This window comes from Mustela lutreola, chromosome 1, assembly GCF_030435805.1.
Source record: "Mustela lutreola isolate mMusLut2 chromosome 1, mMusLut2.pri, whole genome shotgun sequence".
Taxonomy (NCBI): domain Eukaryota; kingdom Metazoa; phylum Chordata; class Mammalia; order Carnivora; family Mustelidae; genus Mustela; species Mustela lutreola.
The window spans coordinates 151,944,823-151,966,247 of NC_081290.1; the positions used below are offsets into that span (position 1 = coordinate 151,944,823).

The following is a 21,425-nucleotide window of genomic DNA, read 5'->3' on the forward strand; positions in this document are numbered from 1 at the left end:
TTTTGTTTCTTTCATCAATGTTTTATAGTTTTCAGAGTACAGGTGTTTCACCTCTTTGATTAGCTTTATTCCTAGTATCTTATTATTTTTGATGCAGTGATAAATGAGATTGTTTCTTTTTTTTTTTTTTTTTTTTTAAAGATTTTATTTATTTATTTGACAGAGATCACAAGTAGGCAGAGAGGCACACAGAGAGAGAGGAGGAAGCAGGCTCCCCGCAGAGCAGAGAGCCCGATGTGGGACTCGATCCCAGGACCCTGGGATCATGACCTGAGCTGAAGGCAGAGGCTTTAACCCACTGAGCCACCCAGGCGCCCCAATGAGATTGTTTCTTAATTTGTGTTTCTGCTGCTTCATTATTGGTGTATAGAAATGCAACATATTTCTCTACATTTGTTTTGTATCTTGCAACTTTACTGAATTCATTTATCTGTTCTTATAGTTTTTTGGTATAGTCTAGGGTTTTCTGTGTAGAGTAACATGTCATCTGCAAATAGTGAAAGTTCTACTTCTTCCTTACCAATTTGGATACCTTTTGTTTTTTGTCTGATTGCTGAGTCTAGAACTTCCAGTACTCTGTTGATAAGAGTGGACATCCTTGTCTTATTCCTGACCTTAGAGGAAAAGCTCTTGGTTTTTCGCCATTGACTATAACGTGAACTGTGAGTTTTTCATATATGCCTTTGTTATGTGAGGTATGTTCCCTCTAAACCTACTTTGTTGAGGACTTTTATCATTAATAGATGCTGTACTTTGTCAGATTTTTTCCTACATCTTTTGAGTTGATCATGTGGTTTTTGTGTTTTCTCTTATTGTTATGTATGATATTGATTGATTTGTGGATATTGAACCACCATTGCATACCAGGATTCAATCCTACTTGATTGTGGTGAATGATTTTTTTAATGTATTGTTGGATTCTGTTTACGAATATTTTGTGAGGATTTTTGCATTGATGTTCATCAAAGTTATTATGGCCTATAGTTCTCTCTCTCTCTCTTCCTCTCTCTTCTCTCTCTCTTCCTTTCTCTCTCTCTCTCTCTTTTTTTTTTTTTTTTTTGATATCTTTATCTGCTTTTGGTATCAGGGTAATTAATGCTGGCCTCATACAGTGAATTTGGAGGTTTTCTTTCCTCTTCTACTTTATGGAATAGTTTGAGAAGAATCAGTATTAACTCTTCTTTAAATGTTTGGTAGAATTTGCCTGTGAAGCTGTCTGGTCATGGACTTTCATTCTTTGGGAATTTATTTATTTATTTTTGATTACTAATTTAATCTCCTTGCTGGTAATTGATCTATTCAAATTTTCTGTTTCTTCCTATTGAGTTTTGGTAGGCTATATGTTCTAGGAATATATCCATTTCCTCTAGGCTGTCCAATTCTTTGGTATTAGTATTTCATAATATTTTTTTAAAATTGTTTGCATTTCTGGGGCGCCTGGGTGGCTCAGTGGGTTAAGCCGCTGCCTTCGGCTCAGGTCATGATCTCATGGTTCTGGGATCGAATCCCGCATCGGGCTCTCTGCTCAGCAGGCAGCCTGCTTCCTCCTCTCTCTCTCTGCCTGCCTCTCTGTCTACTTGTGATTTCTCTCTGTCAAATAAATAAATAAAATCTTTAAAAAAAAATAAATAAAATTGTTTGCATTTCTGTGATGTTGGTTTTTTCTCCTCTTTCATTTGTAATTTTATTTGATCCTTTTTTTTTTTTAAAGTAATTTATTTTAGAGAGAGAGTAAGGGGAGGGGCAAAGGGAGAGGGAGAGAGAGAATTTTGGAGCAGATTCTACACTGAGCACATAGCCTGATGTGGGGCTTGAGCTCACAACACTGAGATCGTGATCTGAGTTGAAATCAAGAACCATATGCTTAACCAGATGAGCTATACAGGCACCCCCTCTTTGTTTTTTGAGGAGTCTGGGTAGAGGTTTATGAATTTTGCTGATCCTTTCAAAGAACCAGTTGCTGGTTTATGTATCTGTTCTACTGGGGGGGGGTTTGTTTGTTTGTGTTTGTATCATTTATTTCTACTCTGATCTTAATTATTTCCTTCCATCTACTGGGTTTGGGTTTTGTTTGTTTTTTTTCTAGCTCCATTAGATGTAAGTTTAGGTGGTTCATGTGATATTTTTCTTCATTAGGTATGTTTATATTTTTGTAAACTTCCCTCCTTTTTTGCTTTTGCTGCATTCCAAAGGTTTTGGACCCCATGTTTTTTCATTTTCATTTGTTCCAGTGTACTTTTTGATTTCTCCTTTGTGCTCTTGATTGACCCTTTCATTGTTTAGTAACATGTTATTTAACCTCCATGTATTTGTGGTCTTTCCAGATTTTTGTTGTGGTTGGTTTCTAGTTGTGTAGTGCTGTGGTCAGAGAAGATGCATGTTATGATTTCAGTCCTTTTCAGTTTGTTGAGACTTGTTTTTTGGCCTCATATATGATCTGTTCTGGAGAATATTCCATGTACATTTGAAAAGAATGTGTATTCTGTGTTTTAGGGTGTAATGTTCTAAATATATCTGTTAAATCCCCTTGATCTGGTGTCATTCAAAGCTATTTTTCCTTGTTGATTTTCTGATTGGGTGATCTGTCAGTTGATGTAAATGAGGTGTTAAAGTCCTCTACTATTATTGGGGCACTGGCTGGCTCAGTTGGTAGAAAATGTGACTCTTGATCTCAGGGTTGTGTGTTCAAGCCCCATGCTGGGTGTAGATTTTGCTGAAAAATAAATAAGTAAATAAATAAGCAAGTAAGTAAATTTCCCTACTATTATTACATTAGTATTGATTAGGTTTTTTGTTTGTAATTAACTGTTTATACATATGAGTACTCTCATATTGGGTGGATAAATATTTACTATTTTTGTATCTTTTTGGATTGACCTCTTTATTATTATATATTGCCCCCCCCTTTTTTGGGATGAAATTAACTTTTTTAAAAATTTCTTTTCAGTGTAACAGAATTCATTGTATATGCTCCACACCCAGTGCTCCATGCGCCATGTGATATGTGCCCTCTATAATTCCCACCACCTGGCTCCCCTGACCTCCCACCCCCCGCCCCTTCAAAACCCTCAGATTGTTTTTCATAGTCCATAGTCTCTCATGGTTCATCTCCCCTTCCAATTTCCCTCAACCCCCTCTCCTCTCCATCTCCCCATGTCCTCCTTGTTATTGGTTATGCTCTACAAATAAGTGAAACCATATGATAATTGACTCTCTCTGCTTGACTTATTTCACTCAGCATAATCTCTTCCAGTCCCGTCCATGTTGCTACAAAAGTTGGGTAATCATCCTTTCTGATGGAGGCATAATACTCCATAGTGTATATGGACCATGTCGTCTTTATCCATTCATCCGTTGAAGGGCATCTTGGTTCTTTCCACAGTTTGGCGACCATGGTATAGTGCCCTTTTTTGTCTGTTGTTATAGTCTTTGTTTTAAAATCTGTTTTGTCTGATGTGGGTATTGCTACTCCAGCTTTCTTTTGATATCATTTCCATGATAAATGTTTCTCCATTCCTTCACTTTCAGTCTGCAGGTGTTTTTAGGTCTTAAATGAGTCTCCTGTAAGCAGCATATGGGTGGGTCTTGTTTTTTTACTCACTCTGTCATTGTATGTCTTTCGATTGGAGCAATTAGTCCACTTACAGTCAAAATAATTATTGATAGGGACACCTGGGGGCTCAGTTGGCTAAGCGTCCAACTCTTGATTTCCGCTCAGGTCATGATGTCAGCCCCACATTGGGCTCAGTGCACAGTGAGGAGCTGGCTTGAGGATTTTTCTCATCCCCCTCTGCCCCTACTCTGCACGCTTGTGTCTGTACTTGCACACTCTCTCCCCCTCTCTCTAAAATAAATCTTAAAAAAAAAAAAGTAATTATTGACAGATGCACATTTATTACTGTTTTAGTCCTAGTGTTGTGATTGTTTCTGAAGTTTTTCTCTGAGCCTTTTCTTTCTCTTTTATGGCTAACTAGTTTACCTTAGTGTTATTTTGGGATTCCTTTCTCTATTCTTTGTTTATCTATTAGTAGTTTTTGATTTGTGGTTACCATTAGGTCCATTTATTTATACTTAAAAAAAGATTTTTATTTATTGATTTGTTAGAGAGAGCACAAGCAGGGGGAGCGGCAGGCAGAGGGAGAACAGGCTCTCTGCTGAGCAGGGAGCCCAATGTGGGACTTGATCTCAGGATACTGGGATCATGACCTGAGCTGAAGGCAGACGCTTAAGCAACTGAGCCACCCCGGCATCCTTACCTTTAGGTTTATTGATAACATCTTTTGCATATGTCAGTCTATATTAAGTTGATGATCATTTAAATTGGAACCATTCTTTACTCCTTTCCTCCCCACATTTTAAGTATATGGTGTATACTCCGAATCCTTTTATTTTGTGAGTTCCTTAACTGAATTTTTACAGAAATACTCATTTTTTTTTAACACTTTTATGTTTCCTAGAATCATACTGTCATTTTTGGTCTTTCCTTTCTTCTCAAGGAATCCTCTTTAATATTTCTAGCAGGGCTGGTTTAGTGGTCATGAACTCCTTTAATTTTTGTTTCTCTGAGAAACTCTTTATCTCCCCTTGTATTCTGGATGATAGCCTTGCTGTTTAGAGTATTCATGGCTGGATAGAGTATTCTTGGCTGGAGGTTTTCCCCATTTAGTACTTAGAATATATCATGCCACTCCATCTGGCTTTCAAAGTTCTGAAAAATCGAATGACAGCTTTATGGAGTTTCCCTTCTGTTTCTGTTTTCTGTTGTCTTGCTGCTTTAAATTTTTTTTCTTGATCACTACATTTTGCCATTTTAATTATAGTATCTCTTGATGTGGATTCTCTTGACTTTGTTGGGGGTTCTCTGTACTTACTGGATCTGGATATCTTTGCTTCTCCAGATGAGGAAAGTTTTCAGCTCTTATTTATTCAAATAAATTTTCTGTCCCCTTTTCTGTCTGTTCTTTTGGGATCCCTGTGATACAAGTGTGATTTTGTTTGATTGAGTCACTAAGTTCCCTAAATCTGTTTGCATTTTCATAGCTCTTTTTTCTCTCTTTTGTTCAGCTTGATTACTTTCCATTATTCTGCCTTCTGTGTCACTCATTTGTTCCTTTGCTTCTTCCAGCCTGCTGTTCATTCCATCAAGGGTGTTTCTTGTTTCTTTTATTGAGCCCTTTACCTCTGCTATGGTATTCCTTATCTCTGTATTAATCCTCCTGGTGATGCTTTCCACTCTTTTCCCAAGTTCAGTGACTGTTTTTCTGATCATTACTTTAAATTCTCTATCAGACATCTTACTTATATCTGTTTCACTTATATCTCTTATATCTGGCTGTGGCCTTGTCCTGTTCTTTCCTCTAGGACACATACCTCTGTCATCTCATTTTTTCTAGGTCCTGTGCCTATTTCTCTGTGTTAGGAAGATAGTTCAGTCTTTTGTTCTTGACAGTAATGGCCTTATGAAGAAATTGGTCTAGTACTGCCCTACAGTGTAGTGTCCCCAGTTCCCCAGGGTCTGGCACTTCAGGGACTGTCTCCATTGTGTGCTGCCTTCTCTCTCCTGTTGTGTTCTGGTTACTTTATCCTTTAGGCCAGTCATCTGCAGAGACTGTCTTTGCCTGTTGTGAGCAATGTTTAGTCTCTGGCCTGAATGTGATGAGTTTTTACTAAATGTGCTCTCATCTGCTTGTGAAATAAGACCTGTTGCCACTGTTGCCTGAACTCAGGCCCTACAAAACTCCCAAGTTGGGAGATGTGGTGTGGGAAGGAGGTTGTGCCAGTCTTTAGGGGTAGGGAGCCCACTGTGCTGGGATTGAGGCAAGCCTGAAGGGAGTACCAGTTCAGCTCAGTGGGTGCGGTGGGGCTTGCTATAAGCGAGTTAAGCAGTGAGGGGTGTGCTGGTTCCGCAGGTGACCTGGTGCTCATGCTGAGTGGCAGGGGCCGGGGGTGGTGGTGCAGGCCAGTTCCTTCATTTCTGGAGAGGTCTCTCTGCAAACACTGCCATTTAGATGAGCAAATAATCTCCCCACTGTGTGCCCCAGATGCTCTTCAGATTGTTGTTTCCATGGGCTCTTCACCCTGCCTTCTCTCCAAGAACAGTCCCAGTGCCCACTAGGCTCTCCTTGAGCCAAGCCTGCAGACTTTTAGAACTCTAGGCTTTAAGTTCCACTGTTAGCAAGAACTCATGAAATTTGACCCCTCTTGGTTTCCAAGCCATTGCTATGGGAATCTGTGTTCCACATGTGGGTGCTAGTCTGTCTCTTGCCCTTCTTCGCCACGGTGGCTCACTGCTCACTGTAGGGGCCAGGATCCACTTCTCTCCCAAACCATGTCTCTGCACTTCATACCTTCTTCGTATGGGTTTTTCTCTACCTTTAGTTGTGGAGTTTGTTCTGCCAGTCTTCCCATCAATTTCTGATTTCTGGTGTTTTGGGATGATTTGGTAGTTATCTAGTTGAGTTCAAGGGACGATGAGGCAAGCCTAGGGTTCTTCTATTCCCAAAGCATCTTCTCCCTTTAGTAAATACATTGTTTAATAGCACCTTTAGTTTATGAGTATTTTTCTTTCTTTCTTTTGTTCTTTGATTTTATTTACTTATTTGACAGAGAAGGCACAAGTAGGCAGAGCGGCCAACAAAGGGAGAGGGAGAAGCAGGCTCTCGGCTGAGCAGAAAACCCAACACGGGGCTCAATCACAGGACCCTGGGATCATGACTTGTGCCGAAGGCATAAGTTTAACTGTCTGAGCCACCCAGGCTGCCCAGTATTGAGTGTTTTTCTAATGGCATGTCACTTTTCTATTTTCTACCAGGAGAGCAAGCCCTGGGACCTGGAGTTCACTATTTCAAGAAACTGTATACTGAAGTAAAATGCTGCATGAGTTAGAAAAAGAAAGGATCCAGAAACACATGGTAAGGAGGGAATGAATCAACTGAATTTCCTTGATTATGAATTCCTTTATTTCCTCCATTTCTTCTTTCTTTGTTATAATCTGATTGTAAGGTGCAGAGAGTATTTTTTTGGAAACAGAGAGATTGTTAACATTTGAATTAGAAGGATAGTGCTTTAGAAATACTGACTTAACATTCTCTGGGGTATTTGCTTATTAGTTGTTAATTATCCAAGGTTTGATCCACCAAATTTAATCACAAATTTTTTGTGATCAATAGTTTGGTTTTCTGTTATCTGTATCTCTTGTTCTACTTACTCAAGCCTTTTATTAATATTGGCAACTTTTTTTGTTTAAAGGAGAGAGAACTGTATCCAGACTTTATTAATTTTATACCAAACAAGGAAGCTAGAGAGGATTGTGAAATGAGACCTGTTGATGGGTTATGTACATTATCCTACCTTGTAGTAATATCCTTGCTGTTCATTTACATCTTATATCTTAGCTTAAAGGAGGTTCCCTCAAAGATTATTTTGCATTCTACCTTCTCCCAGCTATACTGAACATGTCTCAGACGTGTCAAAAGTATGATAAATACTTTTTGGAGAAAATGAATGGAAGAAATTGGGAGTATTCTTTGGCACAGAATATTAGGAGTTCAGTTCTACATTTGTTAAGTTTGAGATGAAAGAAGTGAAAAGCTTTTGTAGCTTTAAAGTTGGTAAATGAACAGGAGTGGGAATGTTGTTTTAAGATTTATTAGCTGAAAGTATCCTAACATCCTCTGTCCTTTCTTGTCATAGCAACACAATATATTGTTTCTGTCTCAGTACACTTGTCTCATTTTGGGAGATTAGGAAACTGAGGTATAAAGTTTGATAGCAAATCTGTCTCCAAAGGAGAAGAAATAATGGCCCTCATTTCTAAGTATAGTAGTCTTTCTAAAAGACCAAATTACTATTTATATTTTAAGAAGGAGCACATGATGTCTGCTAGCAGAAGATAAATGAGAAGCAACCTGGGAAATACATTTTGTCTCTGGATTAATGCACCTACTACTGGGTAGAGATCAAAAGAATTCTCGTTTCAGCTCTGAATATAAAACATTGAGCTTCCCAGAGTCTTTTTTTTTTTTTTCTAAGTAATTAAAAAAGAGACTCATCTTAGGAGTAGAACTGGCTATCAAGGCTGGATAAGGTGGTGTTTCTCCATCTAAAGATGCTGCTTCAGTTTTGAATAAAAATTGTTGCAGACATCTTTGCACTCTGTTGAATGTGGTTGATCTTCATTTTATAGAGCTCTAATTCTGATTTATATCCAGTTAAATAGGAGGAAGGGGTATGTATATCTGTGTGTATAAAATCTGAGGCTATTTTTGGACACTTATCCTTATCCATTTCTTATTAACCACAAGGAAAATATCCATACCAAAGGCAACTACACTGAACTTCAAATGTTCTATGAGACACATGCCCAATGTTCCAGCTGTTCCTTTACCTTTTAAGATAGAAGCATTTTCTAGAAACATGAGGGAAGGCGGGGTTGTTGGACATAATCTTTTCAAGACTGACATGGTTTTTTTTTTTTTTTTTTTTGCAGGCCTGATTGTTGGCAATGACATCGATAAGAGGCTGGCATTTCTTTCTGTTCTAACCAGCTACTTTATAACTGTGAATAGTAACTATGTGTATTTGTTGGTCAGCAAAATTGAGGAACAAGAGCTATGGCAGTTGAAAAAGTCTGTCTGATTCCAGGTTATTTTTCCTGGCTTTCATCATCAGAGACCTTCTCCTTTTCATCTCATCAACAATGTGGTACCTTTTACCATTCGTTAAAGAGTAAGGACATGTCCACTGGTCAGCAATCAGAACTTAAAATCTGTTGGAATAAGGTCAGAGACCATTTCAGTTACAGCTGAGGAAAATGAAATTTCCATTTTATTCCGTGCCTTGTAGAGGGAGCACACTAACTCTTAACAGAAAGGTGTGAGTGAAAAGAGATTGAGTTTGTTTACTAGAAACTCATGGTTATGGCGAGTGACCCAACGTGACTAGAGGGGGCAAAAGCCACACAGGAACTCATGACGGGCTATACCATGTTGCGGAATGGGGGAGTGGGGAATGGAGGTCAAACCTGTATGTTACGGTGGTCCAACCGGATCCGACTCACATGGCTCAGTTTTACGCTCTTCATTATTCTGGTTTTCTTCCCCCTCATTGCTCACTATTATCTCACCACTCTGGATGAGGCTGATGAGGCCGGCAAGCGAATTTTTGGCCCAAGGGCTGGTAACGAACTCTGCGAGGTAAAGCACGTGCTGGATCTTTGCCGGATTCGTGAGTCTGTGAGTGAGGAGCTCTTGCAGCTGGAAGCCAAGCGGCAAGAGCTGAACAGTGAAATTGCCAAGCTGAATCTGAAGATTGAAGCCTGTAAGAAGAGTATTGAGAATGCCAAGCAGGACCTGCTTCAGCTCAAGAATGTCATTAGCCAGACTGAGCACTCGTATAAAGAGCTGATGGCTCAGAATCAGCCCAAACTTTCTCTGCCTATCCGGCTCCTTCCAGAGAAGGACGATGCTGGTCTTCCTCCCCCAAAGGTCATACGGGGATGCCGGCTTCACAATTGTTTTGATTATTCTCGTTGTCCTCTCACCTCCGGTTTTCCAGTCTATGTGTATGACAGTGACCAGTTTGCCTTTGGCAGCTACCTGGATCCCTTAGTCAAGCAGGCTTTTCAAGCTACAGCACGAGCCAATGTATATGTTACAGAAAATGCAGACATTGCCTGCCTTTATGTGATATTAGTGGGAGAAATACAGGAGCCAGTACTTCTTCGGCCTGCCGAACTTGAGAAGCAGCTCTATTCCCTACCACATTGGCGGACAGATGGACACAACCATGTCATCATCAATCTGTCGCGGAAGTCAGATACACAGAACTTACTATATAATGTCAGTACAGGCCGTGCCATGGTGGCTCAGTCTACTTTCTATGCTTCCCAATACAGACCTGGCTTTGATTTGGTAGTGTCGCCACTAGTTCATGCCATGTCGGAGCCCAACTTCATGGAAATCCCACCACAGGTGCCAGTTAAACGGAAATATCTTTTCACCTTCCAGGGTGAGAAGATTGAATCACTGAGGTCCAGCCTTCAAGAGGCCCGCTCCTTTGAAGAAGAAATGGAAGGTGACCCCCCAGCTGACTATGATGATCGAATCATTGCCACCTTAAAGGCTGTACAGGACAGCAGGCTAGATCAGGTCCTGGTAGAATTTACTTGCAAAAACCAGCCGAAGCCCAGTCTGCCTACCGAGTGGGCACTGTGTGGTGAGCGTGAGGACCGCTTGGAATTGCTGAAGCTTTCCACCTTTGCCCTCATTATCACTCCTGGGGACCCTCACTTGGTTATTTCATCTGGGTGTGCAACACGGCTCTTTGAAGCCCTGGAAGTCGGTGCTGTCCCAGTTGTGCTGGGGGAGCAGGTACAGCTTCCTTACCAGGACATGCTGCAATGGAATGAGGCTGCCCTGGTGGTACCCAAGCCACGCGTTACTGAGGTTCATTTTCTGTTACGAAGCCTCTCAGATAGTGATCTGCTGGCTATGCGGCGGCAAGGCCGCTTTCTCTGGGAGACTTACTTCTCAACCGCTGACAGTATTTTTAATACCGTGCTGGCTATGATTAGGACTCGCATACAGATCCCAGCTGCTCCCATCCGGGAAGAGGCAGCCGCTGAGATCCCCCATCGGTCAGGCAAGGCGGCTGGAACTGACCCTAACATGGCCGACAACGGGGACCTGGACCTGGGGCCAGTAGAGACGGAGCCACCTTATGCCTCACCCAAATACCTCCGCAACTTTACGTTGACTGTCACTGATTTTTACCGCAGCTGGAACTCTGCTCCAGGGCCTTTCCATCTGTTCCCCCACACACCCTTTGACCCTGTGTTGCCCTCAGAAGCCAAATTCTTGGGCTCAGGGACTGGATTTCGGCCTATTGGTGGTGGAGCTGGGGGTTCTGGCAAGGAGTTTCAGGCAGCACTTGGAGGGAATGTTCCACGAGAGCAGTTCACAGTGGTGATGTTGACCTATGAGCGGGAGGAAGTGCTTATGAACTCTCTAGAGAGACTGAATGGCCTCCCTTACCTGAACAAGGTAGTGGTGGTATGGAATTCGCCCAAGCTACCGTCGGAGGACCTTCTGTGGCCTGACATTGGCGTCCCTATCATGGTAATAGAAAAATGAGCAATTTGTTTTACTGCATGAGATAGTGTTTCACTTGTAATCCCTTTTCCAAATATATATAATGTAAGTCTTTGTAGATACATTTTTTTTTTTAAACTATACAGATTTCCTTTCCCTGTGGAATTTGTACTTGCTTCTTTTTCAGTCCTTTCAGGCTTTGCCAGTTCCATCTCTGCTACTCACTTCCTAAATCTCCTAAGACTCTCCAAAACTGAAATCAATATTGGCCCCATGAAGATTTACAAAAGTCCTTCAGTTACCCTGTTGATGTCTTCCATGTCATAACAAAGATGTTCATGCAAATGATGATGACAAAACTAATGCTTAGGAAGTGCGTATGACCCAGGCAGTGTAATTTAGGATTTATAAACTTACATCATTATTATGGTTTCTTCTCCTTATCTCTATGGAAACTGAGGCTTCAAGAGGTTAACTCTTTTGCCCAAGGTCATAATCATGACAAGTCATAGACAAACTGAGCTTCAGTGTTGTCTGATTGCAGAAGCTGCAGCTTTAATCACCTTCCATACTTAGCAAGAAGACTATTTATCAGAATATTGTAGAGGTTTTTTGGAAGATTGGAGTTGGGTTTTGAAATATTTGGGAGTTGGAGGTCCTGGTCTCTCAGAGTTCTTTCTGTTCTTTCTGTCATGATTTGGATGCCATATTTTACAGGAAAGATAATGGTAGGATAGGGCTTTAGTTCTGAGGACTTTGTTGTTTATCCACCTTTTGGCATGAATTTAGCAATCTAGAAGATTACCTATTTATCTTAAATGTGAGGCCTTAGAGCACGTCATAAGCAAACAAACTGCCCCTATTTATCCTGTGGCACAGATACATTTCAGAAAAAGGTAGCAAGGACAGGCAGAAGTTCCCATGGGCCCTGCATTATTAGAAGGTTGCTAAAGAAAATTAATGTAGTTTTTAGGAAGAATCTGTTTAGAAGGGGAATATTTGTGCCAGACTGGTTTTTAAAATTGTATCAGTAAGAAACTGATTCATGTGAAATATTTCCTGAGCAGCAGCATGGTATAATAGGGCAGTATGAATTTTGGAGTAATAGAGACCTGGGATTAAGTAGTCAGTTTTGTGATCTTTGATGAGTTAACTTCTTTGAATTAAGGCTTAGAGAGGAAAATAAAATAATACAAATAAGGAATCTAGAAAGGTACCCAGTAACTGTTTGACTCCTACTTATCCCTTTATGTCTAAGAAGATGGAAGGCAGTATGGATATGCTGCCTGTGTTATGAACAACTTTAATTCACTTCACTGGTAAAGGCCTTGTCTGTCCTCTGCATAATTTCCCTTTGTGTTGTAGCTGTTACCATTTACCTTCTCCTGTACAAATCTTTGTTTTAAATTTTTTTCAACCACTGCTAGTCTTTTCTTTTCTTAAATTTTAATTATAATCTGAGGCTCTTCAAACTATGTGGGGTTCTAAAAACTTTTGATTCCAGAATTTATCTTGTATATTAAGAAAAGTGTTGTGAATGGGAAGATTTCTTTATAGATTTCTTTCTGAATAAATTTCACTTTTTTCTTTCTCCGTTACAACTTTTTAAGTGTCACTGAAATTAAAAAAAAAGAAAGCATTTGCTCTATGAAAGGTGGATGCTGCTCAAATACAATAATAAAGCAGCTTTTGTTTGCCATTTTTCCCGAGTTTTCTTTGAATTTGGTATGGATGTAGAGAAGCCGACACCACCTTGTTAACAGTGACTGAAATTTGTTAGAGAACTTACCAGAACTAATCCTTTCTTTTAACTCTGGTGGGAAATAAGTAGTTCTCTTTGATTACTGGGTAGCTCATTGCCATAATACAATGCCTAGTTGGAAAATGCCAGAAACTTTCCAAATGGGAGGCCATTCTGAATAGCTTACTCATATTAGCGGTACCGGTGTTTTTTAGTTCTTCTGAAAAAGAAGAAACAGTTTCAAGCTGGAGAAAACACTGTATTCTCTAAATATTTTGACTCCATTTTCTATTTAAGAGAGGCAGGGTTTTTTTTGGGGGGGGGGGTGGCAGTGGTTGAATTGCTGGCCTCTTAGCATGGAGCCAACATTACCAGGCATTGAGACTAGGAGGGACTGGCAGCTCTCTCCCCTCTGGAGAAATGGCACTATAATGAGATGTCGTGGAGTAGTTTTGCTACCCGGGATGCAGATGTACCTTATCCATTATGTTATAATTAACAGGTCCTTATAAACTTAGCAGTAGGGTGATTCCCAGGCAATCGCTCAGATTCCAGTCCTTCAGAGAAAATGATTTGAAGTCAGCATTTTTGAATCAACTCAGGAACCCCACATACCATTTCGGAAAACGATGGACAATTTGTGCTTCTCTTGTGCTCAGGTTCTTATCTAAGCATTAGGCATAAATGCTAAATATCTGTGGGCTATGAAATCTATTGAGCCCTAGGTTTTTGGTAGAGAGGGATTGTCTTAGGGGTGCCTACTGGTATTTGTATATTAAAATTCCTCATTCTTGTCTATTATTTAGATAACAAGGGAAACTGAATTAGATATGGCTTAGAGTATATGTGACCTTTACTGCTACCAGCCTTGGATACTCTTGCCCCAATTACTTTAATTCTCATCAGTTCAAATAGGATAGGGCCTGGACTCCACTCAGAGAGATGGAAGAAGTGCCATTAGTTGAAGTAGCTGTCAGAATGGTGTGGGGCTGCTGAACAGATGTGGTGATGGTGGGTGACCGCTTTGTCTCTTGCCTGTGTCGTAAGCAGTTGAATCAGGTTCCTTAGCTCTGGGAGCATAACAACAAAGACTATCTAATGGAAGTCAAATGGAGAGAAGTAGTATGCCAAGGGATTTGAAAGCTGGTCCTTCCAAAAACTCCTTACTGGGTCAGGTATGACCACTTTCATTGCATCTTAAGGCTGTTTCACTGTTTTCAGGTCTCCCTTGTTTCTGATGGTATGTCAGTGGTTTCCAAATTTTTGTTTCCCCATATGGAATATATTCTTTTCTCTGGGTGCTTTCAAGACTTTTTTTTTTTACATTTTTTTTCAGTGGTTTGAGTATGATATGCCTTGGCATAGTTTTCTTTGATTTGTGTTCTGACTGGGATTCACTAAGATGCTTAAATCTATCAAATTTTTTTTTTTTTAGCATATACTGGGAAATTTTTACTTCATTATTTATTCAGGTATTTTTTTCTGTTCCATTCTTTCCTCACCTTTGGGGGCTCCATTATATGTATATTAGACATTTTGATTGTGTCCCACAGTTCTCAGTGTCTGTTCATTTTTTTTTTTAACTTTTTTTTCCTATTCTGCAGTTTTGATCATTTTTCTTTTTTCTTTTTTTTAAAGATTTTATTTACTTATTTGACAGAGATCACAAGTAGGCAGAGAGGCAGGCAGAGAGAGAGAGAGGAGGAAGCAGGCTCCCTGCTGAGCAGAGAGCCTGATGCGGGACTCCATCCCAGGACCCTGAGATCCTGACCTGAGCTGAAGGCGGTGGCTTAATCCACTGAGCCACCCAGGCACCCTTGATCATTTTTCTTGATTGATAAGTTCACAGACTTTTGTGTCATCTCTACAGTTAAACTCATCCAATCAATTTTAAATTGTAAATATATTTTTCAATTCCAGACTATCCATGTTTTTAAAATAATAGTTTCTGTTTCTCTGCTGAGATCTCCTCTTTTTTTCCACTCTGAGTATGCTTTTTATTTCATTGAACATAATTATAATAGCTACTTTAACATCTTTGTCTCCTGATTCCAACATATAGGTCACTTGATAGATTTAACTGAATTTCTTTTTTCTTGAGAGTCATGTTTTTCTGGTTCTTGGTACATCACATAGTTTTGTAGAGTGTGAATATTATACTGTGAAGACTGTGGGTTTTGTTTTATTTCTCTGAAAAGTAGTGATGTTTTAGTTTTTGCAAGCAATTTCTTCAGTTGAACTTAGACTGAAAGTTCTGTCTCTTGAGCTGCAACTCAAACGTGAGTTTGATCCTTTTATCTTTTGTTGGTTGGCTTACAGACAGCACCAAGCATGCACATGTGGCTTAGAGGGGGCCAGAGACTGGATAGTTTATACATAGAACTTAGAGCTCCCTCTATCTGGCTCTCTTCTGGAATCTCCTTTCTTTCTGAGGGCTGTTTTTGATTCCCACTCTTTCCTCTTGTTCTTCAGGCCAGAAAAGACTTGGATGTTTGTATGTGAGTTTAGCTGTTCTATATGCTGCTGACTGGCCTACTGTCAGGATAAAAGCAATGGTGATTCTACTCATGTTGGTCATTCCTTCCTAAATTTCAGCTCCTCTCTGGAATTTGCCACCCTCTGTTCACTGTCCAGTGCCTTCAGGTAATTGCTTTCTTGGTATTTTTGTCCAGAGTTTATAGTTACCATCTGTAGGAGGTTTGGGTCTGTTAGGAGCTTCTTCAGCCATCCTGAAAACAGAAACCTCCAAGTAATCCTTTTGATACATAGCCCACACCAAATTTTGGTTTGAGTTATTACTTCATTCTCATTAGTTAACACATCTACCTCACTCTGCTTTGTATTCTGAATAATAGTAATAAATAGGGTGGCCTTGTTTGGAGCTTTCTGTGGAAATAAGAACATCAAAATCTTTCCTTTTTGAGTTTGAAAACTTGGGTTGTTATGAAGGAGGACACGTTTCAGTAATTAGTGGTGTGGTCTTGCTCACTCAAAACCCCACTCATCTTCACACTGAATACTTACTCATTTCTCAGTCTTGTGGGCTGCCAGTTCTCCAATTCTTAGTTTTTAATTCTCTTCTCCATTGAAGTGTACAGTCAGTTTACATAATGTGCCTGGGAAGGCCTCCGTGAAGAGGTGACATGTGAGCAGAAGCCTGAGTGAAGTGAGGGAATGGGCTATGTAAATTCTGGAGGAATATATAGAGAATAGCAAATGCTAGGAGCTTGTCGTGCTCAAGACATGGCAAGAATGCCCTGTGTTATCTGAGGTGGAGTGAGCAAGGAGAGCACTTGAAAGCAGGTTGGAGAGAGTAGAAGTCAGCACATGTAGGACCAGGTAGGTCATGGTAGGGATTGGAGATTTTATTCTAGGTGTGTTAGGATGCCATTGGAGGGTTTTGAGTGAGGAGTAATATGATGTGTGTTGGACTACGGAGAAAAGAGCAGAATAAACAGTTCAAAGGCTATTTATTATTGCAGGAGCCTAGGTGAGGGTGTGGGCAGCTTGGACCAGGGCAGTCGTGGTGGAGAGGATGACTTAAGCATATCACACCTCCCTTGTAGACTTCAAGGTCTCTGTGGAAGTGGTAAGGCCAAAATGTGCTTGTTGTTCCAAATGACAACTATATATAGAGATAGGAGAGTATTTTTCACTGCCCTTTCCCCTCCTTCTCAGCCCTTGATATTAGAATTGGAAAAGGAGAATTCTGTTTTGGGAACCTGATGTCATGCCAGGGTGGTTATTGTGCTGTCAGTCATCATGCCAGTAGTAGTAAGCTAAGGGAAGATGAAGGAAGACTAGAAGAGAATTCAGTGTCATTAATATGCAGGCCTGGGTCTCTGCCAGTCAGGCTGTTAAAGGCTTTACTTCTGGCTAGACCTCAGGCAACAGTACAGGTAATTCCAAAGGCTATTCCTTAGAAAGTTGATACACTTTATTTTTATCTGTGTCCACTCACCTTTAAAAAATATTACTTGAGGGGCGCCTGGGTGGCTCAGTGGGTTAAAGCCTCTGCCTTCAGCTCAGGTCATGATCTCAGGGTCCTGGGATTGAGCCCCACATCGGGCTCTTTGCTCGGTGGGGAGCCTGCTTCCCTCTCTGCCTGCCTCTCTGCCTACTTGTGATCTCTCTCTGTCAAATAAATAAATAAAATAGTTAAAAAAATATATTACTTGAGTATATCAGATGATAATATCCTAAAATTGTGATTTTGAAGCACAGCTAATAGGAAAAACTCTGCCTAGCTTTTCTAGGTCCAAGATTACAAAGTCTGGTATACTTCATTAGGTGTTGGTGTATCTGGTTTTTTTTTGGGGGGGGGCATCATTTTACTTAATAACTTGGTAATTATAGCTGTGGCCCTCTTTTTTTCTGTTTGAGAAGGGGCTGCATGGCTGCAAAGGAGAATTGTGTAAGACAAAGCTACCAAAAATCAGAAATTGATAGCAAGAATCATAAATGTATAACATAAAGGAATTGCTGAAAAGTCATGTTGCATAAATGATTTCCTAATTGCTACAAATCAGTTCTTTAGGTAGAATCTTCCCCTCTTAGTCTATATGTACTCTTTTTATTAATTCAAAGTAAGGAATCTAAGACTGAGAATTTTATTACTTTAGGTCACTCAACTAATTAATATTGAAATTAGAACTTAGGACTTCTGAACCATGTTCAGTGCATATTTTTACCAAATTTGAATTTCTTGAAAAGGCACGGTATATATATGTGTGTGTGTGTGTGTGTGTGTGTATGTATATATATGTGTGTATATAAAATGTTCACAAAATAAAACAGGAAGAGATTGTGTTAATCTTGTGTAATAATAAGAGCTAACAAGTTTTGAGCATTTTCTGTGTTCAGCACTGTGTTGTCGTCTTGCTCTGCATTCTCTGATTTGATAGCAGACCTCCAACCTATGCTATCCACAGTTCTTTATCTACAGTTTCATAGGGAGCATGTGTAACTTCTCTTATATGAGTTAAAACAGACTTATAATCTAAAATATATAATTTTTTTAATACTGCAATTGACCCAAATTTAAAGAAAGTTGTAAATAGAAAACCAGTTCAGTGTGTTACCTTCTTATCTTTTTTCTTCCTTCTGTGAACTTCCTAACTTTTTGTCCCCACCACTTGGTGTTTATTGAATGAATTCCTTGAAAAACTAATATATCTTAATGCTCCTTGGCCTTTATCTGTTGATCACCATCCCCTCAAGCTGTTTCACGTGAGTCCTTACAGGTAGGTAAACATGACCATGTGCTTCCTTTTGGACCTCATTTTCTTGATTCCTGAGCTCTGCGATGGGTTACTTTTTTAAATTGGAGGAAAGGGAAGGATGGAGGACAAAAATTAGATGGTGTTTACCTAACTGTCTATATGATGCCTTGACATAAGGTTCATTTTCAGAAATGTATTCATTACAGAAGTGCATTATACATGTGTATGTATTGAGGCTGAAAATTGCTAGCTTTGGCTGAACAAAATTTGATCTTAAAGAGAAAAAGGAGCACCCCACTGACTCAATTGCTTGTGTCCCAACTCTTGATTTCTGCTCAGGTCATGATCTCAGGGTTGTGAGATGGAGCCGCACCAGTGCGCCTCTGCGCTGGGCATGCAAGCCTCCTTAGGAGTCTCTCTCTCTCCCTCTCTATTAAAAAAAAAAAAAAAGAAAAGGAGAGAAAGGATAATGTTATAAGGATATTTAAATTGCTGATTTTAGTAGGTGGCATTATGTGTTTGCATGATCACTTTATATTTTCCACTTACATTTTCTTTTCTCTGTTTCTTTCCAAGATTTATTTATTTGAGAGTGGGTGAGCGCACATGCATGTATATGTACCTGTGAGCCAGGGGAGGGGCATAGGGAGAGAGAGAGTCTCAAGCAGACTCCCTGCTCAACATGGAGCCTGACACAGGACTCCATCTCGTGACCTTGAGATTATCACCTGCATTGAGATCAAGAGCAACCACTTAACCAACTAAGCCACCCAGGAGCCCCTCCACATACGTTTTCTAATTTTATTACTTCCTAGGTATGTTTTACCTTTTTGTGCTCTCTGTTCTTGGTCTGCTTTATGACTTGTGTTAATTCACATAATCTCTTCAAGCCCTATTTTTCTTGCTTACCAACTTCAAAGACCTACCTATGGCTGGTCATGAGCTGCTTTTATAAAAGATTCCATATTTAAGTATTTACTCTATTTGAATCCAAATTTATCCTGCTATATTTAAGCAACTATGACTTAATAATTGTTGACATGTGCTGTTGTTCCTTGTTAACAGCAGTAACTACTTATATTTCCACACCTTACATATTAAGAGATATTTGCTAACTATTAATTGGACATCACATTTATTATGATAACTAATTATTTATTATATAAATTGATACTTTCCTACTTCATGTGGGTTTGCTGATTCTGTCTGGATTTAGAAGCCAAATGCCTAGTTAGCATACTAGAAGAAAGGATCCTATTAGAATAGTAGCTCTTTATCATTTATAAATTCCAGAATTCCTCAAGAACCAATTTGAATGTTACCTGAGGTTACTAAAACTGTTTTTTGATCATACATACACTTGCATACATTTGCATATGGTAGGGCACCAGGCTATGATTGCTGTACTGTTCCATTGTGACAGGAAGAGAGTTGCAGTGAGAGAAAGTCAAGGCTTTTATGAATGATGGTAAACAGGAGAACTAGTGAAGCATCCCCAGGAAGCATTGTATGCGAAACAAGAAAAATGAATGTTACTGAGCATTGCTCCTGACTTGATAGTTGTAGGTTGATGGATTGTTTTGCTGTGGAAAACTAGATTAAATACAAGGAAGTTTCAGTATATATAATGTTGTGTTTTTGATATATAAATTTATCGTCTTTATTCCATATTCTGAAAATAGAATGGACAGGGCTAAATTAGGTCTTATTTCCGAGTCAATTGTTCATTCATTCCTTTATAAAATGTTTGTTGAACACTTGTTGGATTCCAGGGACCATAGTCTATACATTCTGGTCAGTGTTGTAACCAGTAATTCACTCAGTAATGTGAAGGTCAGTCTTCATGTTCACAGGTTACTCATGTATAATCATAAGGCATGAAAAAAATAGCCAATTGAGGAAGAAGGAGTTTTTTAATTTGAAAAACAAAAGAAAGAATGTCAACAAAAATGAGAATATTTTGTAAACACGACTTACTACTCTGGATGACTCATTTCTTTCATGTATGATCTGTCATTTCTCAGACTCTTAGAGGCCAAGCTCCTCTGCAGGTCTGCATTACAAATGTTTAAGTTTTTTTGTCCTTATGATTTTGGTGCCAGAAGGGATAACGGTTGGTTTGCTGATTACAGCCATTAAGCACTGTAGCTTGGAGGCAGAACTGTTAGAAGAAAGTTTTTACTCTTTTCCCCTCCTTAATTTTAGTTTATATGTGCAGTGTTTATAAGTGCAGAAATCCTTTTGGTTAGGAGGAAAAGGTGATTGTTCTTAAATAACAAACTACATTTATTCTTTGCAGTTTGGTGTACTGTTTCCTGATTGTTGACTCTAAATCAGGGTGTCTCAGCAATAGCCCCAGTGGTATTAGGGTCAGATGAGTCTGTTGTGGGGCTTGTCTGGTGCTTTGCATGATTTACCAACACCCCTGGCCTCTGCTAGTTAGACGTTGAGTAGCTTACCTCCTTCCTCCACCAGTTGTGACAACCACAAAAGTCCAAAGACATTGTTTTAAATGTTTCATGGTGGGCAAAATCACTCAGAATTGAGAATCCCTGCTATGAATTCTGAAAGCAGACTTATTGACCACAGTTGTTTCTAAGTTAACCAGAAATAAGCTGCTGCAACTCATGATGTTGTGTTTCTATGAATCCTTAAATTTTTTCTTTTATTCTGATGGCTATTGCACCAGTTCCCGAATCCTTAAAATCTTGCTGCCATTCAGCCCATTGGAGTTGTGCCAGGATGAGCAGAAGTAGTATGTGTACTCTATTTCTGGAATCCATAGTAGTTTTTTTTTTAAGATTTTATTTATTTGAGAGAGAGAGAGCGAGCTACTCATCAGTGGAGGCAGAGGGAGAAGGGGAAGCAGAAGCAGGCACCCCGCTGCTTAGGGAGCCTGATGTGGGGCTTGATCCCAGGACCCAAGGATCATGACCTGAGCCGAAGGCAGATGCTTAACAGACTGAGCCACCCAGGTGCCCCCATAGTAATTGTTCTTAATGGACTTGCCTCATAATGGACTTTAATATACTTGATAAAAACGTGGATGTGAAATCTAGGCTAAAACACATTTGGTATTAGATCTTCAATTCCAAGTCTTACAGTGAACAAGTAGATCCTCTTGATTTGGTTTACTTTGTAAATTGGATAAAAATTTTGGATATGATCTAGGCATCAGAGCACGACTGTTTTAGTTCTTGCTGTTGCTTTCTGTTTTTAGAGTGAATTAGGTTGTTTATAAGATTGTCAAGTTTGGCTAATAAGCAAGTTCCATTTCTGCACACAACATGGTGCTATATACATTTAGCAGAGATGCTGCTTCCTTACCTTCACACAACAAGTAAGTAGTAGAGTTGGAATTTGAACTCAGGC

The 21,425-nt window shown here is 39.6% G+C and overlaps 1 protein-coding gene across 6 annotated transcripts in view; it reads left to right on the top strand.

The window, feature by feature from the left end:
- The window catches only part of EXTL3 (exostosin like glycosyltransferase 3), a 143,888-nt gene that overhangs the window by 98,604 nt on the left and 23,859 nt on the right, over positions 1-21,425 (top strand). For all 6 annotated transcript variants that reach the window (XM_059176829.1, XM_059176810.1, XM_059176838.1 and 3 more), the window contains 2 exons: positions 6,812-6,911; positions 8,489-11,117. In XM_059176829.1, the coding sequence (XP_059032812.1) occupies positions 8,970-11,117 (2,148 nt within the window). In that variant the 5' untranslated portion in view covers positions 6,812-6,911; positions 8,489-8,969. The remainder of the gene's footprint in view (positions 1-6,811; positions 6,912-8,488; positions 11,118-21,425) is intronic.